Genomic DNA, 20397 nt, shown 5'->3' with positions numbered 1-20397 from the left:
CGCGATAAAAGCTTGTTGTGCTGAGAAAGCCAAAACCAACCGCCAGGACCGATGTTCAGCATTCCTCAAAAAACTCAGATAGACCGGGCGAAATGAGACCTATAAGTAGTCCACTAACTATAAGCCTTCAACTAAAACCTTCGTTGCAACCCTACCGGTTGAGGACACTAAGGTTTGTCCCAACCCTTCAGGTAGACAACAATCATCAAAGAACCCTAAAAAATCCAAAACGGCCCTTTGAGTTGGTAAGGTACACCTGTCCCCACCCACTCTCCGGAATCAAAAAAAACCATACCAAAAAATATGAAAATATGGTATACTTAAACAAAACGAGGTACATAACATAGCAGGTGAGTGGTTTGTCGTCCTTGGCGGCACGACGACTGGTACAAGACGAGGGATCGTGCGTCCAAGGATAACTCCCCAAAACTCTCAAACCACACTAAACCTAAAAAACTTCAACCATTTCGCTGACTTGCATTGCGGTAGCAGGCGTAAAAAGGTGGCGGAGACACCGTGTGCCGTTCCAACGCCTTCAAAAATGGCACATTGGATCGTCAACACGATAAAAAGAGGTACCAAACCAAAAGGGGTACCGCGGTCGATATGTCCAAAAAAGCAAGAACCCAATTTAAAACAGCCCCTCAAAAATGGTAACTGCTGGGTATGAACCCCATACCGACCAAAAGCGTAGCCACAAATACGCAAAATTGCACAAAACCGTGCTCGAGTGTGGTAAGCACTCGAAACCTACTACCGAAATCCAAATTTGCCATGTTAAGGACTCGCTCTGACCTTAAAAGGTGAGCAAGTTGTTTCGCCCCAAATATACTTCACACACTTTACCATACCTTTCATATCTCATCTGTCGCCCCTACCATACTTCACGCATTTCAAATCCCGTTCTTCCATCCCCAAACAAAATTAGTAGTGAATACAGTCAGTGCTGTTCACCACGTACCGTGCATAAAGTCGTGATTGGATATTTTACCATAAAACCCAACACTCCAAACGAGACAACCGTGAAACTAAACGTTATTGTGTAGGCGAGGCCTTGGAAAATACCACCTCATTGAAAACCTACCAAAAACTTGTGTCAAAATCCAAAACATGCCACGAGCCTTATTCGAAATTCCCGCCAAATCTCAAAACGAAATTTTAAACTAAAATCTTGGCCGAATTAAAAAAACTACTTCAAATTAATTTATCTCATTAAATTTGAGTACTAAAACCTGACTAAAACCAAATCTCGTAATGTTCTAAAACAAAATAACTATATTGTATTTAACTAAATAAATATCAATATTCAAACAAATTTCAAAATGACATTTTAAAAAAAACGAGCGTTTTTTTAAACGCCGAACTCGTTACGAAATAAAGAAAACATTTCTAAAAATTACGCGTTTCCGAACGCAACCTAGTGACGTCTCTGTGTTTTAAAAAAACAATTTTATGCTTTAAAAAAATTACTTTGCACATTAAACTAAATCACAAAAGTAAAACTTTGGTTGTGAATACCATTCTAATTTGGAAAATTACCATTTAATATGAAACACAAGTCGTAAGTTGTGTGGAGTACCATTAAAACTCGAAACCGCTAAATAAATGTCGATTTCAGCGACTCAAAACTCGACTCAGAGTTAATCGAAAACTACCAAAAATACAGGTAAAACACTAAATTATGAGATCAGGAGTCATCTTATTTCACACGATTATCCCCCTCCCTTCAAAATAAACGCTAAATGTCATTGCAAAGCCAAATGAAATAAAGTAACCAAAAATGTATTGCATACCTCAAAATTTAAGTGAAATTGTTACAGATTACATCAAAACCGTGCTGACTTTGGATATATCACCACTACAAAAACAAAAAACATCCAGCCCTTTCTACAACTGGACAGCCAGATCACAGGAATTGCTAATTTTGAAAATTAAATGATGTCAATAATTGTTCTGGAACTGAATGCGCTAGCACGCCAAAGAAGAATATCTTCAATCTTTCAGAAGTTTAAATCACTATGAAACACCACAAGAAGCTTGCCGGACACTACTGCCAGACCATACTTCTATAATAAACTGGTTCCCCTGCGGCTATGCGGAGAGCTCTGAAAAACAAAATGCCGACACTGCTTCCACAGCTGCTTGGACCTAGGATGAGCTCCTGATTTGCATTGACCTTCCTAAATAAATTATTATCAATAAGCTGTGAAATTGAGTGTTGTGTTTCAACTTTAATATACTAAATATGCTACTGCATTGAAATTTCTGGTGCTTCATGTTTACAACAAATGTGCTGTGTAATAAAATGAAATTAAATTATGTTAATTGTGTTAACTATTGTTTTCCTTAACAACACTTGGTATGTGGTGAAATTACTATGCCTTTAGGCTTAACCATACAAAACAAATCTCTGTGTAAAAAGTTACAAAATTTATATACAAACTATTGAAAAAAATGCAGTTCCATCAAACATATAAAAATAATAAAGTGACAAGTTTCTATTAAAATTCACAAATCTTTCTCTTAAAATATGAAATTCTAAACTAAATACAAATATTACATGTGATCCCAAGTGGCAAAATTGTGTTCTCTTTTTTTATGTTATAAAATACAACATTTTTATTTTTAATTGAAATTAAAATGTTAAATGTGAAACCAAACGAAATACTATTGTCAAAACTTCAAAATAGTGTCCAAATTGACTAAAAATGCAACATGTGCTTTGACATCTGTCAAGTCAGCAAATTTTTATAACCTCAAAATGTGTCATACAAAATTCAATCGTTTTCAGAAAAATTACATGTAATTGTGCACAAAATTCAATAGAAATGTAGGCAAATGCCCAAATTATGGTATGCAATACCTAAAACATCTTTGCAATGTAACAAAATACTCTACAAAAGGTGAGTTAAACAAAATGATTTTCTGGTGCATAAAAATAAGTCTAGGCTTTTCCTCCAGCAAGTAATTATTTAGAAACATGAAAATCCTTGGGCGCCATTGTAACACGGCTGTTTTGTAAGGGGGTAAAATAAATAAAAGAAAAAGCTCCGGCTTGTCGAAAATTGGAAACAGCCATGTTAACAAAATAAAATTAAATCAAAATTAAATAAAATAGACTGAACGGAAACCTTGCTGTAGCAAAGCTAGCAGGAGAGACAATTAAACAAATTTATATCTAACAAACTTTATTAACCAAATGTTGTTGCAAAAGCTCAGTGGCAAAGCAGGGTCGCTTCACAGGTTCTAGTTATAAGGGTTTACACTAGGGTGGGCCGATATTGTATGAAAAAATATTTTTTTGCGTAAATCGTACCTGGGGGGGTCTAAAAAGTTGCTATTTTGTTTAAGCTCTTATATTCAGTTAAAAAAATGTTGATTCGTTATATGATTTAGCCTTCTACAGCTGCTCAAAGTTTTAAATTATTGAAATATTCGACGTCAGTTTCGTGTATGATTATTTATATTTTTTTGTAGTACTAAATAATAAAAACCACATGTATTGTATAAAACATAGTCTAATTATTTATAAATAAGCCATTTTTGTTACAAAATAAATGCATAATGTCGAAAGTTTTAGTGTTGAAAAACTTGAATTTTAACTAAATTAGCAGTTGTATTGTGCCTTATTGTCAAAAGATGGCATTACAGATCTGGATTTCAGTTTGGTCCGAATAAGTCCATCCCGTGCATTTTTTGAAGCCACCGTAATCGATGCTTCCGTTACAAGTTTTATGCACCGTTCTACTGCTTGCGTGTGACAGGGAAACTTAGAGAAAACGACATCTCGAGCTAGCGAGACGTCATCTATCATCTTCTGCAAATCCTCCTCAGACACATGGCTCATAATCGGCGGAGGTGTAACTTGACACTCAGCCCAGATTATCATGTCTATATAATCAGTTGCATTAAAATTGAGCTGAGGCAATTTAAACACTCTGACAGAACCAGTGATTGGCTGTCGTCTTGCTTGTAAAATTTTTCTTAGAGCAAGTTCTCTCACAGATTTTCTCTCATCCGATATCATAGCCACCAGTATGTTTTCAGGGTGAGTAAAAAAAGCATTCCTCTGGATTACTGGATCAATAATAGACCTCACATCGTCACCGAATGATCTAGTTAAACGTATTAAATTAAATACGTGGTGGGTTCCATAAATACACGACGATTTTTTCTTTATTTCAAACCAGACCGGTGCGTACACTTTGACAATGTATTCTGTTAGAATTTTCAATTTATTCGACGGTTTCTCACATCCAATATAATATCGTAATATACGATTTGCTGTGGTAAGCCAACGAGAATGAGCCATCTTTCCAGGTTGTCTATTTGCGAGTTCTGCACTACAAGTTCCCGTCGACACAGCACAACACATTTCGTACAAATACTTTTGGTCCGTACTTAAAGATTTTAGGACATTTTGGTCTATATCAGTAATACCACTAGTAATAGCTGCGTACTTTTTTACACGCAGTTTATCACAGGTTTCTAGAGCTTTTCCTATGGGCCCCGAGTACTCTCTAGGTCCACTTGTGCCTCCATCCAGCTGACAAAATAAGTGTCGTAAAGGCAACTCATTGGCATGGAGTTGGCATACAAGCCACTGTAATGGTTTTTGCAACTTCAACTCAGTTAATCTAATAACTCCTGCTTTCCACCCAGTATTCGTGGCAGTCCCATCACAACCTATACATTTTAATTCATTTAAGTCGATTTCGTGGCTTTGACAGTATTCAACGATTGAATTGCAAATTTCTTTGCCAGTTCCTGTTCGTGGTGTCGTGTGTCCTAAGTATAAAGAGCCTGGTTCACTTATAAGCGATATATGTTCTTCCACAGTAAGTCTACGATAGGAGCGACCATTCGAATTTTCGATAAGCAAGGTTTTGTCCTTCCTGCCGTCAAAATAAATCGCTTCCAATTGATCATGACTCATATTCTCCTGCAAGTTACATCTTTCGTTATTTCGAGCCCGCCATAGTTTGTTTTTATCCACTACTAAGTTTTTGTCGTCGTGAGATATAAGTCCTACGTCTTGCAGCACAGCAGTTGCGATTGCAGCTCCGGATCGATTTGAAATTCCGTACCGATCACACGTCTTCGCCAGTTCTGGCAATCTTAGGGTGTTATAAGGTGTATCAGTCTTCGGCAGTGATATTACAGATGGAGTATCTATGATGGCATTCGAATCAGTATGTGAAGCAAGCGAAGTACGTGCTATTTTTCGGTTGGAGCTTAGACCTGGTTGAGAGTTATAAAAATCCATCATACGGTTCTGCAACTTTTGCTGTCTTTCAATTTTTGAGCAATTTTTTTGAGTCTGAATTTTGTCTACACCAGCTATAATCATTTGTCTGTGAGATCGTTGATCTAGTAGAAATTTTTGTTCGATGACTGGTACTTTATTTTGTTTAGCACAGGAACAATAATCGGTCCTCAGTACAATCGTGCACTTGCAAGCTGCAATGTCGAAAAGTTGCGTTAAACAGCCGTTTTTAAAGCTCGTCAACTTATCCCTATAGTTGTCGTTTATTTTACTTTTAGGGTACCGTATTACCTTTAAGTATTCGTCGTAATACTTTTTTAACAACTCCTTTATTCTCTTACAGTAGGAATAGAAGCGGAAGCCCAGATCTTCTCGATGTCGCAGCTCACACAAGCAAAAACATGGGTTATTGACGGTTGTTTTCCGGAATTAAGATCTTGCATACGGTGTCTTACGATAAGTATATACTTAATAGTGTCTGATATCGTCGGTAAAAGTTTCACGTTAAGATCTGAAGGTGGTCCAAACAAAGGGCAAGTAACTTCACTTCGTGTTTTGACGGTAGATTGCTTAGCACTCATATTTATGAACAAAACTTGAATAAAGTTGAATTATTATAGGGTTTTCTAAATGTTTAATAAGATTTTCACTTGGTTTTATTTATTTTTACTTAAAAACTATTAATGAGTTATGAAAACAACTATTTGACAAATTTATGAACAAATTGGCGGGTAACGCGAAAATTGAGTTGACAGTTTTGACGCAAGAAAGCTTACTTTTGTCTATGATTTAAAAAAAAGACCATTGTAATGTACGTTCCGATACTCGCAATGAATGAATAAACTATAAAATTAAATAAAAAAGCTTTCGGACACATTTTAGATACAAAAATAAAAACGTCGAAAAATATATAATTTAGAAATATTGAAGCCATGGTAGAGGGCTAAAAGTTATATAGGTTTTTTTTTTGATTATTTTTCTGATGCTAAACAGACCAAAACACAACTTTTTAAACGTACCCAGCATTAAAAATATTATTTTTACAAAATCGACCCACCCTAGTTTACACCCATTAATTAAAAACTAAATTTCGAAATACCTAAGTTTTATGCACCAGAACTTTCAAAACTTCAAACTGAATAAAATTAAATCATAATTAACCATTTTAAATTTGTAGTTGGCGGCGGATGCCACTCAAAAGTTATGCAACAGACCGACCTCAAAAACTGCTGCTGGAACTGCAGCAGCGGGGGGCGTACTCGCCTTTCCCCGGGAAGCTGGCCGCTAACCTGGTTGGAGCCGGCCGCTGCAGATGGCGTGGTACAGATCCCACAGCCTCATTTTACAACTTCTAAACATCTTCAAATGAATTTCAAAAGAATTCGAAAGCTCTTCCAAAAAAATTCACAAGCTCCCGGCTCCTGTAAACCGAGAAATGGATACATTAGCCGACGCCTTAATGGCCGCTAAAGAAAATATGAAACAATTGGAAATTTAGCTCACCGCACTGGAAGCTGTTAGGACTTCTGGCGGAGCACTCCCAACCCTCGAGCAGGAGTCAACTCTGTAAAGAACCAAAAACCTGGTTAAGGACGAACCCACAACGTTTCGCGCCATTGTGGAGTTGATCACACCTAAATTCCATTTGTACTTACTCAGTGGAGCACACCGAAGGACTCGAGCTGCTTCCAGCATTTCGACCAACATGGCGAATGTGTGGTCTCACCACAAATAGTACTCATGCGAGCGTGCGTCCCCGGAGGGGTCCACACATCAAAAGTGCATGTCATCTCAAAATGACCTCCTCATATGTTGAGTACAAAAGGCCAAAACAAAAGTAGGGTGCCAATCCCTTGAAGACACAAATCCTACGAAAATTCTGACTGATTTATTTAACAATTCACTCCTGAGCCTAAGAAATATATTTTATCAATAAATCTAATAAAGTTTCATATCAGAGCCCCCTTTTTGGAGTCTGTGATTCCTATGTTTTATTTAACATCTAAATTCTCTCTTACCTAAAAAAACATATCTAAATCATACAAAGTTTTCCTGGAGTGACAACCTAAATATCTCAAGTTTTAATTATTTTTACTCGTATGACAACCCCGACAACAGATAAGCATAAAGAGGTGCATCTGAATGCAACAGATTATGCAAATAAGTGCAACCAATCGAGTTAGTTTGGGATATTGTTAAAATCATCGAAATAAGAAAAGGAATTCAACCCAAAAATATTAATTTAAAATTTAAGAAAATGTCTACGTTACACTAGTTATAAGTCTTTATTGTTCCCCAATTAAATATTACCCTTTTCCCTAATTTTGTAAACATTTGTAATACGCTACTGTGATTGGTTCAATAAATAAAATACTTACTCTGCACGTAACACCCACGCCTTGAGTAGGCGTGGCCTAAAGTACCTACGGTGGGGATCGCGCCGAGCGCGCCTATATATACGCGCCCACCCTGGGTGCTTGTCACTCACTCATCAATAGCCACAGAGGCATCAGCCTCCCAACACTCTCCAAGTTTTCTAAAACATACATATGTGTTTTTATTGAACTCCAACTACACTCCCGGTAATGGTGGTAGCGGTATCAAGAAGGTAATCTGCAGCAGCCAGCCAGCGCGTTCCAGCCATCGTGTACGAGTTCCTGACTTCGGAATCTGCGAGCCCCACAGTAACTACGCTCGACATTATGGTCCTTCGTTTGCCGAATGAAGAAAGAAACAAGTACGCGCTGAATTTTAAGTAGAACTATACTTAATTCAGGAGAACAAAGAAATAAGAAAAACGAACGCGCTGAGCCCCCGAAGTTCGCTTCGGCTCAGACCTTATCTACCAACCTTTTCCGTCCCCACGACCCCACCATTACCGGCTTGCCGGTGGACCGTGCAGTGTTGTAGGTTCGCCTCCACTCACGTGTCCTGGCAACTTTAGTTGCATGTGTCACATGGTGATACCATCACACTGCTTTCGAACGCTCTAGGCCTTGCACTTTAGCCATTGCGGGAGATTCAGTGCACCGAGGGATCCACGCTTAGGGGCACTGACGCTGCGCTCGGTAGCGTCAGAGCATAGGCGTTAGGCAGGTAAATTTGTATATAGTTAGGGACCCCCCGCGTGTGTCAAGTGTTGTGTTGTGTTGTGTGCGTAAAAATCAAGAAAGAAGAAGATGTCGCAAGACGGAAGATCACTACGCTCACGCAAACGGGACCTGCCTGTCCCCACGCCTACGCCCTCGTCCGGCAATACTACGTCCGGCGCAACCAATACGTGGAGCAAAGGCACCAGTGGCGACCAGAAAACTAGTGATGAGAAAGAAAATGAGTCGGTACACTCAGACGAGCGTCATAACGATACAGTGGTAGTTCGCAGTCGGTCGAATACTTTAGTGCCAGCGCCGCGCGTTGTTGCGCCGCCGCCGCGAGCGCCGTCTGTTCGCGAGTCAGTTAGGTCTGTTCGCGAATCGGTAAGTAGGGACCGCGATAGTGAATTAACCGTGCTGTTAGCAGAGCTCGAGGTTCGTAAAGCCGCTCTAGTCGTAGCCAAAGCAGAGTCCGATACTGCCAAGTTAATGCTGCAGATTGCCCAAGTTAAGGCGCAGTCTGACGGCGGCAGTGTCGAGTCCGAGGCCGAGGTACGAACTAGAAGTTGGGTAGAACGACAAGCGACGCTACAGCGCGAGATCGCGCGTAAAAACGTAAAAATCCCGCCGCCGAAAGAGACCGCGCCGCGCGCCGCGCCCGACCGGGCCAGCAAACCGCAACCGCGATATTTAGAGGTACCACACGGTACCTACCCGCCGATGTATCACAAGCCGCCTGAGCTACCCCCGTTCGGCGGAGATATCACCGAATGGATATCGTTTAGAGCGGAGTTCGAGGACACGTCGCCCATGTTTAGTGCCGTCAATAATGTCAGTAGAATCAGACGCGCGCTTAAAGGCGAGGCCCGGACGGCCGTAAAATCGATCATGTACACTGTTCAGGATCCATACGAAATTATGGAAGCGCTAGAACGGCAATTTGGCGACCCCGAGGAAATTGTGCTTACGGAGCTGCATAATATCAAACGCATGCCGCGTTTGTCTGAAGACAATGCTAATATCTCGTCGTTTGCCGCGCATATCGCGAACGCCGTCGCCACCGTAAAATCATTGCGTCAAGAAAAATATTTGCACGCGCCTGAACTAGTGAACAAAATAGTGGACAAATTAAATTTGATAGTGCGTTACGAATGGGCCAAATATAGGCAGACTAATTCGGAAACTCCCGGCTTAGCCGCTTTATCTGAGTTTCTCAACGATATTAGTACTGCAGCCAAACGCGTAAACCGCAGACCGGCTACTAGATCGCGAGCTGTAGTGAACACGGTATCTTTTGAACACGAACCTAGGCGGTCGAGCAACGCTCCCTCTAGATCTCGCGTCCCCGCGTTCTCCCGCGACTGTAGCACGGGCTCGGAGTCAGATTTCCACGAAGATTACCCACGCGAAACGAAAAGTAGTTCGCACAGTAACTCTACACTGAGAGAAAAATACTGTTGATCTAACAATAAAACTTTAACGCCACACAACCCACATTGTTACATTGCTATTGAGTTAACGTTTTTATTGTCGCTAGTTTATTGTTGATATAACAACATTCTGCAACAACTTTTACAATTGTCCAGAACACAATGTCTATTAACAATGTATACAACGTTGTCATAAAGTCAAAACAAATTTTGTGATTAATTGTTGTCACTCTGACAACAAAAAACTTTGTTAATTTGACAGTAGAGCTGTGTCACTATAGCAATGTGTACAACGTTGTCATATAATCAAAACAAGTTTTGTGACATATTGTTGTCAGTGTGACAACAAAGATGTTGTCGATTTGGCTGCAAAACTGTGTCACTATAGCAATATTTTGTGTGATACGCATATATTGTTGTCAGTATGACAACATAAATGTTGTCGATTTGGCTGCAAAACTGTGTCACTATGGCAATATTTAGTGTGATACGCATATATTGTTGTCAGACTGACAACATAAATGTTGTCGATTTGGCTATATAACTGTGTCACTATAGCAATATGTTGTGTGATACGCATATATTGTTGTCAGTCTGACAACATAATTGTTGTCGATTTGGCTGCAAAACTGTGTCACTATAGCTATATTTTGTGTGATACGCATATATTGTTGTCAGACTGACAACATAAATGTTGTCGATTTGGCTACATAACTGTGTCACTATAGCAATATGTTGTGTGACACGCATATATTGTTGTCAGTCTGACAAAATAAATGTTGTCGATTTGGCTATATAACTGTGTCACTATAGCAATATGTTGTCTGGCACGCATATATTGTTGTCAGTCTGGCAACATAAATGTTGTCGATTTGGCTACATAACTGTGTCACTATAGCAATATGTTGTGTGACACGCATATATTGTTGTCAGTCTGACAAAATAAATGTTGTCGATTTGGCTATATAACTGTGTCACTATAGCAATATGTTGTCTGGCACGCATATATTGCTGTCAGTCTGGCAACATAAATGTTGTCGATTTGGCTACATAACTGTGTCACTATAGCAATATGTTGTGTGACACGCATATATTGTTGTCAGTCTGACAAAATAAATGTTGTCGATTTGGCTATATAACTGTGTCACTATAGCAATATGTTGTCTGGCACGCATATATTGTTGTCAGTCTGGCAACATAAATGTTGTCGATTTGGCTACATAACTGTGTCACTATAGCAATATGTTGTGTGGCACGCATATATTGTTGTCAGACTGACAACATAAATGTTGTCGATTTGGCTACATAACTGTGTCACTATAGCAATATGTTGTGTGACACGCATATATTGTTGTCAGTCTGACAACAAACATGTTGTCGATTTGGCTGCAAAACTGTGCCACTATAGCAATATGTTATGTGACACGCATATATTGTTGTCAGTCTGACAACATAAATGTTGTCTATTTGGCAGCGGACGGTGTTACTGTAGCGATACATTGTGAGACACACTAAATATATTGAATATATCAATATCAATATATTAATATATTCAATATATCGTCAGGTGACAAGCAAAAGTCACTAATTACTAAAAAAAAATAAACAAAAATCGACCTTCTTTTAGTACTAATATGGTTCACCATGGCTATGAACTTGTGGTGGTAATTAGTGAGTTTTGCTTGTCACCTGACGATATTATGTGTGTCGCACAATGTATCGTTACAGTGATACAGCTCCGCTGCCAAATAGACAAGATTTATGTTGTCAGACTGTCAACAATATATACGTGTCACACAACATATTTCTATAATGACACAGTTTTGCAGCCAAACCGACAACATTTTTGTTGTCAGAGTGACAACAATATATGCGTGCCACACAACATATTGTTATAGTGATACAGTTATGTAGCCATATCGACAACATTTATGTTGTCAGAGTGACAACAATATATGCGTGTCACACAACATATTGCTATAGTGATACAGTTTTGCAGTCACAGATCTGCTGTGAAATTGACATTTTTGTTTTCAGAGTGCCTCTTAACACAGGTATTTGTTACTTAAAAAGAGGCGCCAACACACAATTGTATAAGTAATTGTAATTCTAAAACCGAATAAACATTTTTTCATTTTCATTTTTAATTTTCAGTGCAGTTGCGCGCGGGCGCTAGTGAGCGACGGACGCGGCGAATTATTATTTCTCGAATTCGTACGGTTCAAGGTCACACGCGCGCAGTTTGTACACAAGCAATGATTTCAAGATTGTGCCTGTATTTAAATGGATAAGATGGATAAAGATAATCTTTCGGAAAGTGATCAGTGTGATGACAGGGAGAAGAATAACGACGTGGTTTGTGACGAAAGTGAGGTTATGGTGTTTGGCGGTGGTGAAAACATGGAAAGCGAGCATTACTTAGAGTTAGATCGGCCCTCTAAAAGAGGTAGGGAGATAAATGGAGAGGAGCAGTGGACTAGAGTGGGCCGAAGGGCAAAAAGATTCAACAGAAGGGGAGTTAATAATGTCGCGACGGGAACTGCGGAAGAAATAACTTTTATGACCGAAGTTTGTATTACGTGTACAGAAAAACTACCGAAGCAATTTGGATTAGCGAAACTATTAAAAGCCGAAGGGATACAGGGCATAACACGAATAAAATACGTTAATGAGTACAAAGTGTTGATCCACTGTAGTAGTGATACCAGTGCTGAGTCGCTAATTCAATCAAAGCGCTTTAACGAGGGTGGCTTTAAATGTCATAGAACGCTTGAAAAGAATCAGTCGTATGGTGTTATTTTTGATGTTGACCTTGAGATGACTGAGGAGGAGATATTACAAGATCTTGTAAGTGAGACGGCGATTTTGGCAGTGAAACGTTTGAAACGCAGGAATACGGCTGACGGAAAGTGGGTAACAAGTGAAGCTGTTAGAATTACCTTTAAGGGCGCATCTCTGCCGACATATGTTTATATTTATGATACTAGAACCAAGGTCGCTCCATATAACTATCCTGTAACACAGTGTGCACGGTGCTGGCGGTATGGCCACACGGTTAAAATGTGCCCTTCTAGTAAAATTGTGTGCCCTAAATGCTCAGAGAATCATCCTAATTGCACGACGACAATCTTTCAGTGCAACAACTGCTCGGGTCGTCATATGGCAATGGCGAAAGTATGCCCAGTGTATGTGAAAGAACGGAAAATAAGAGACCTGATGACAAAATTTAATTGTTCATATAAAAGGGCGCTTGCTATGTACACTATTCATATTCCGTCCCCAATGTTTACACCTGAGATATTGCCACAAGAACCGTCTCAACCAGTTGAGTCACAAGCTCTATTTGAACAATCTCAGGATACTCGGGAACCTCCTACAGAGAAAGATGAGCTTGAGAAGTCTAGCTACTCTGGGTCGGTTAAAACAAACTCAACTAAAGTCAACTCTAATAGGATAGTGAATGCAAACAAGAAGAAAAGTGTGAAAAATAGGAAAGATCAAGCGGAGATTTTATTTGATGACAACATGTCGGTTAAGAGTGTCAGTGAAGGTGGTCCCAAGAGCCAAGAAGAACGATCGGAGCACAAAGAAAAAATTACCTGGCAGCTGTTGTTGGCTAAACTTAAGAGGAAACTGTTTGAAGAGGAAGGTGTTGCATGGAGAGATAAGATCAAAAGTTGTGTGAGTACCTTTTTAGAGGGGACAATATCAATAGTTTTACAGTATATGAAGGATCTGCCAGGCTTAAGAGCCAACAGGAGTGGTCATTCCTCCATACAAACGTAGTCCTCGTTTTCCTCCGTGGTTTTTGAAGCTAGAGCAATGATTTTTTCAACACAGATTAATATTGTCAATATCTGTGTCGGACCGTTTTGCTTTTTTTGATATTTTTGTTTTTTAAGGCGCTAGAGCCCTTCAAAAACGGCCAAAATGGCCTAATAGACTATGCCGCAATGAGAGGCGTGGTATTCAAAACTGATATCAATTAGCCAAAAAAGCAAAACGGTCCGACACAGATAATTTCATAATCATTTAGATTTCCAAATTTGGTTACGATTGGTTAAGTTTTGGGGGAGGAAAAAGAGGACTACGAAACCTCGATTTTTGTCATTTTTACGCAGGATTTTTCGCCTCAGCTGCAGTTGTCCCTATCGCACTAATTTTAGGGGCGGAGTCAAGTTTCTAAATACGTACACAGCCAGAACAGTGATGGGCAATAGTCGACATTTAATGTCGATAATCTAGTGATGTAAGAAGTTATCGATAAACCGTCTTGTGTGAAAATATCTAGATCCTAAGATACAAGGGGTTTTGGGTTGAGAGTAGGGAACACATTTTTGTAGTTATGATATACTTACAATCTATTATGAACTTTTTGATTCTAATATTTCAAATTAGAAATCAAAATCAAAAATATTTTATTGCATGGTTAAAATGGGTTAACAAAATTTTTAGGTACCTACAGGCACGCTTCGTAATTGTCGAGCAATTTAGGGTCCTAGCTGAATTGGTTGTTCCATACTTACTCGTGCTCTATGGAATGTCCAATTTAGCTAGAACCCTAAATGGCTCAACAATCACGGAGCGTGACAGTACTAATGATTCATGTTCTGTATATCCTGCCCTACAATGGCGTTAATATTTGGTTGTCATGTCTATACTTCGTTTTTAGGGTTCCGTACCCAAAGGGTAAAACGGGACCCTATTACTAAGACTTCGCTGTCCGTCCGTCCGTCCGTCCGTCCGTCCGTCCGTCCGTCCGTCCGTCTGTCACCAGGCTGTATCTCACGAACCGTGATAGCTAGACAGTTGACATTTTCACAGATGATGTATTTCTGTTGCCGCTATAACAACAAATACTAAAAACAGAATAAAATAAAGATTTAAATGGGGCTCCCATACAACAAACGTGATTTTTGACCAAAGTTAAGCAACGTCGGGAGTGGTCAGTACTTGGATGGGTGACCGTTCATTTTTGCTTTTTTTTCGTTTTTTTTTTTGCATTATGGTACGGAACCCTTCGTGCGCGAGTCCGACTCGCACTTGCCCGATTTTTTTTAAGCATTATTGAAAAAAAATATAGTAAATACTAATATTAACCACTAAGTACATAACTATTACAAAAAAAGCTAAATAATTATACGATTGCATGCTTAAAAAAGACACGTCACCTTCACTCTAATGCTAAACAAACGAAGAATAAGAACTAACAGCGATAAGACCGCCTGTTGCTACCTTTATCTACATAGTAAATCGGTTTTAGGGTTCCGTACCCAAAGGGTAAAACACGGGACCCTATTACTAAGATTCCGCTGTCCGTCCGTCCGTCTGTCACCAGGCTGTATCTCACGAACCGTGATAGCTAGACAGTTGAAATTTTCACAGATGATTTATTTCTGTTGCCGCTATAACAACAAATACTAAAAACAGGATAAAATAAAAATTTTAGTGGGGCCTCCCATACAACAAACGTGATTTTTGACCGAAGTTAAGCAACGTCGGGCGGGGTCAGTACTTGGATGGGTGACCGTTTTTATAAATAATGGTACGGAACCCTTCGTGTGCGAGTCCGACTTGCACTTCGCCGGTTTTTTTTTTAATTTGTTTTTATGTTTGTGGTGTAATAAAGAATATTTTAGAGTCAGACCAAGAAAAGTCTACAGCAATTTTGATAGCACACGCAGTGCAAGTGTTATTTATATGTCATAATTTCATAGAAGCGACGTTTGAAATAATACTTGCACTGCGTGTTCTATCAAAATCGCTATAGATTTTTCTTGACCTAACTCTACTTTAAATTACAAAGTAAGGCCTAAATTATAAAATAAGGCCCATCAATGTTTTTTTTTTTGTGTTTATTAAACTTTATATTTTGTCTATAGTATTAGCGGACATGGCCTCAAAATTTAAACCCGCTTAAGAATCGGGCCTTATTTCGTGCATTATATACAATACTACCCATTTTTGTGTAGTCATTATTTATACTATAGAAGCATTGTTTGAGTAGCCAATTATTTAAACAGTATTTTTTTAAAGGGCAACGGTGGCAATATTTTAAGGTCTGGATAATAAGATACAGATCTTAATAAGGATATCAATGTAAGTGAATGTTACCATGACTACCAAACAAACAAATGTGATAGAATTTGCCAGCTGGCATTGTAACATTCAGACAGTTACCTATGTACCTAATCTGAAATATGAATAAATTAGTAATATTTTAAACAGGAAAGTAAACCGAATTTTGGCCTTTTGCTGGACACAATCACAATAGTAATTTGTTTTACAAGAGGGCAAAGTTTATCGCCACCGGTTGATGCATTTGCAGCACCAATGGTAGAAAATGCAAGCTCATCATCAACTGCATAATCGACGTTTGATATGACTATTGAATCCGAGCTTTTTGATCATGAATCATGATAAAACAAAATTTTAGAAGGTCGCAGAATAGTGGATTTAAAATATTTATTTTCTGTGATCTCAAATATCAGGCACGATCATACAAATTGTACATTTGCTGATCTTGCTTTTGTCATTGAAAGACGTAAGGGTTTACACAGAGAATATATATTTAAGTGTAATATGTGCAAAAAAAAGGAAACGATACACTCTGAAGACCCAAAAAGAAAATGTTAGTAAATACTGCTCCTCCCCATGGTTACTTGGTTCCTTATTCAACCTACCTGAAATTAAACGAGTAGGTTAGTAAATTATATCATTTTACATTATAAAGTTAAATGTTTAGGTATCTCAATCACTTACTCACTGGTGGACATGGACGCAAAATTTTTGCCCATCTACTTATACTATCTTATAAAAAATGAAATTTTTTACTTATACTATCTTATAAAAAATGAAATTTGAAAGTTAGCACGCTTAAAGTTCGTTTTTTTTTGCATTAAGGTAACAGATTTTGACATGTCTTATTAAAAATTACCATTGAAAAATAAGTCATAGCAAATATGTTAGAATTATAAAATCATATTAATCATATTAATGAGCAAGAGCACCCTAAACCGGCGAGCGTGTATGAGGAATGTTATGAATGTGAAGGAAGCGAAAGTGGTATGTCAGGATCGTAGCAAGTGGAAATCCGTGGTCTCTGCCTACCCCTCCGGGAAATAGGCGTGATTGTATGTATGTATGTATGTATGTATTAATCATATACTTTTTTATATTCTTTTGCTTTCATAAGTAATATAAACTAATTTTTGAAAGCGTTTTTCAATAATTATTAATAAAAAGACACGTCATGATTGTTTACCTTCTTTCTAATGCTAAAAAATAACGAACTATAATAACCGGGCCTTATTTGGTACAGAATCTTGATTTGATAGGTACATCGGATATTCTGGGCCCCTGAGTTTGTTACGTAAAGGACAAAATGGTGACATGTGGTTAGAGCTGATACTGTTAAACTAGTGGTTCTGTGCGCTAAGTATAAAAAATAAGCTTCAGCGAACTCATTAAGCCTAGAAAAAACCCTACACCCTACTGCCACTTAAGTCAGTCTTGAGTCTTTGAATCAATTTCCGTAGTAGTACTACTACTACTAAGGTACTAGGAGGTAATAAGGCCTATAGTAGGTATAATAAGGCCTACCTGAAAAATAATGTTCTTACAACAGTGTAACCGTGTTAGTTATTTGAGTAACATATATGTAAAGTGATACAATTAAAAGCTAACAGCAAACCAGTACATAAATTATATCTTATGTACTTCTTATGAATTACACTCTTATAAAGGTTTCGGCTAATTACGCTTAATTACTTGAATAAAGGTAGATGAATTGCGTGCGGTCCAATAGGTAACCACAACTCACGGAGTCCAAAACAATAAGCTGATCAGCAAAGTTAAGTAAACAAAGCCAAGTCACAGTAGTAGAAAGATTATCGAGTTCCGTAAACGTAAGCCGGGTCAAAAAATTCAATCGCAACACAGTAAGTAATAAGTGAACGCCTCGTGGCAGTAACGCACGAAAAATAACATTGCAAATTGTCGGCAATGAGGCGCGCGCGGGTGCAGGGGATTTAAATGGCCACCACACTAATTGGTCAATAAAAATGGATGTGAGAGGGGAACAGATTCATGATTCTAGTGTTGAAAAGGGTCTTGTTACCCTGAACAATGGTACTCACACGAGAATGAAATTGGTGAACGGCGCAGTACAGAAATCTTCCCCTGACGTTACTCTGGCTTCTGCAGATATAGCTTTAAAGTTCAATTGGTCAGTACTTAACGAAAATCTTGGCAGCGATCACTTAATGATTAAATTAAATACCGATATTAATAAGTCTGATAGACATAAAAACAGACGTAACTTTAGAAAAGCCGACTGGGCAAAGTATAGAGCCACTGCACAAGAAGAATTCACGGACTTGATCCTGCCAGAGAACCCACAAACGGCATATGACAAGTTCATTGATGCTATGGACAGAGCTGCGAATGCCTCAATTCCTATAATTAAAATATGTGAGAATCCTCTTCGTCAGCAAAAATTTACTCCAAGACCCTACTGGAATCAAGATATATCTAAGGCCGTTGCAGAGAGACGTCGAGCGTTGGCAATCTTCAGACGGAACCCTACACCGGATAATTTATCTGTTTTACAAAATAAAGTTAGTGTTGCTCAGCGGCTGATTCGACAAGGAAGCGCTAAGGCTTGGCAAAAGTTTTGTGATAGTGTTGATAGTGCTACATCCTCTAGTGAAATGTGGAACAAAATGAAATGGCTGAAGGGCTACAAAGCACCTAGAACAACAATAAGCCGCGAGAAGGCTGAGCATCTGTTAGGCAGTTTAGCACCAGATTATGTAACACCCGCAGCCCCTACCTTTGCTAGCAATAGCATATGTTTGTCGTCGCCGATTTCGGTACATGAATTAAAGAACGCTATCAAACAATCTGATACAGCACCGGGCATGGATGATATATCCTTTTCTATGATTAGGCATCTTCCAGATGTAGCCAAACATGTACTGGTAAATATATTTAATATATTTTTATTTAGCAGCTTTGTCCCGATACAGTGGCGCAGCGTTCAAATAGTTCCTATACCGAAACTCGGTGCAGACACAAGGCAAGATGTGACCTTTAGACCAATTTCTCTGCTGTCCTGTCCATGCAAGATATTTCACACAATTCTTACACGTAGACTAGAATGGTATATCGAAAAGGGAAACCATTTTTCAGATGAGACTATAGGTTTCAGGAGATTCAGATCTTGCATGGACAATTTAACTAGGCTAGTTTCACGAATCCAGACTGGGTATACCAACGGGCTTGCCACGGTGGGCTGTTTCGTTGATATAGACAGTGCTCACAATAATGTTAGTTTAACTTGTCTCCTGAAAACACTAGACCACCTTGGTGTGGACAATGTTATCTGTAAATATCTTTGGCAGTTTTTACATTCACGACAACTGGCTATAGACTTGTCGGGTCATGAATCCTTAGTTCGAGTTACGGGAATGGGTTTAGCACAGGGGGACCCCTTATCTCCTTTACTATTTAACATAGCGACTCTAGATATTTGTAAACAGCTGGGAGATATATTTGTATCACAATATGCAGATGATTTTGTACTTTATGCCAGCCGCAAACACCTCTCGGATGCAGTTAATGCAGTACAGGATTCCTTAAATATTCTTAATAGCACAGTAGAAGGAATGGGTCTTAATGTATCACATAAAAAAACTAAAGTCTGTGTATTTGTTAGAGGTCATCCTAGGAATGTAAACAAATATAGAGTAAATTTACAGATAGGCAGCAATAAGGTGCAACAGGTTGATTGTGTGAAATATCTAGGTATGTGGTTAGATAGAAGCCTAAAATGGGGAAGACACATAAATGAAACCCGTGAGAAAACATTGAAATTTCTAAATGTATTTAAGGTTCTAGCTGGAGCAAAGTGGGGTGTCCATCCAACCCATCTTAGGCGCCTATATATCTCTATCCTACGTAGTAGACTGGATTATGGTTGTTTTTTGTACGATATTAGTGTTAAAAACCATTTATGCAAACTGGACAGAGTGCAAAACCAAGCTATGCGGGTTATTGGCGGATTTATAAGAAGTACCCCAATACATGTCATGGAAAGTGAGCTGTGCATACAGCCCCTCTTTGTAAGGAGGAAATACCTGGCGGCTAAGTTTTATTTAAGAGGCAAATGCTTGGAACATAATGCTACAATACATGTGTTAAAAGAACTAAATAGGGCATGTGAAAATAGGTATTGGAGAACAAAGAAAAAGCCGCTACTCATTGAAACTTATAACCAATTCTGTAACCTCCCAGTACAATCACATGAGCAATTACCTATGTACTCAATGAATAGTTGGATAAGTAGCTACGATTTATCAAATAATATATATGTTTTTATAGAGGGTTTAGAGACTGCCAAAAAACATGTGAACCAAATAGATTTATATAGGTTATGTAATGATCTCTTAGAAAGTAAGTATAGCACATTTTATAAGCTGTTTACTGATGGGTCCAAGGAGAAACAAGGATGTGGGGCGGCTTTTTTTGACCCTCAGGTGGATTTCCGGGGAAAGTTTAACATACAAGCTGATATATCTATTATGCACTGTGAACTTATTGCCATAGC

The 20397-nt window shown here is 38.7% G+C and overlaps 2 protein-coding genes across 2 annotated transcripts in view; one reads left to right on the top strand and one right to left on the bottom strand.

Moving 5' to 3' along the window:
* LOC134795112 (uncharacterized) overlaps positions 1-20397 on the bottom strand; it is a gene marked incomplete at its 5' end in the record, with an annotated part of 78932 nt that overhangs the window by 15418 nt on the left and 43117 nt on the right. The window lies entirely within an intron of this gene.
* LOC134795113 (uncharacterized) lies at positions 12035-13574 on the top strand. The gene has a single exon (XM_063766946.1). It carries the CDS (start codon positions 12072-12074, stop codon positions 13572-13574), a length of 1503 nt encoding a protein of 500 aa, XP_063623016.1. The 5' UTR covers positions 12035-12071.

Source organism: Cydia splendana, chromosome 11, assembly GCF_910591565.1.
Source record: "Cydia splendana chromosome 11, ilCydSple1.2, whole genome shotgun sequence".
NCBI lineage: Eukaryota > Metazoa > Arthropoda > Insecta > Lepidoptera > Tortricidae > Cydia > Cydia splendana.
This window is presented reverse-complemented; position numbering and strand designations above follow the sequence as displayed.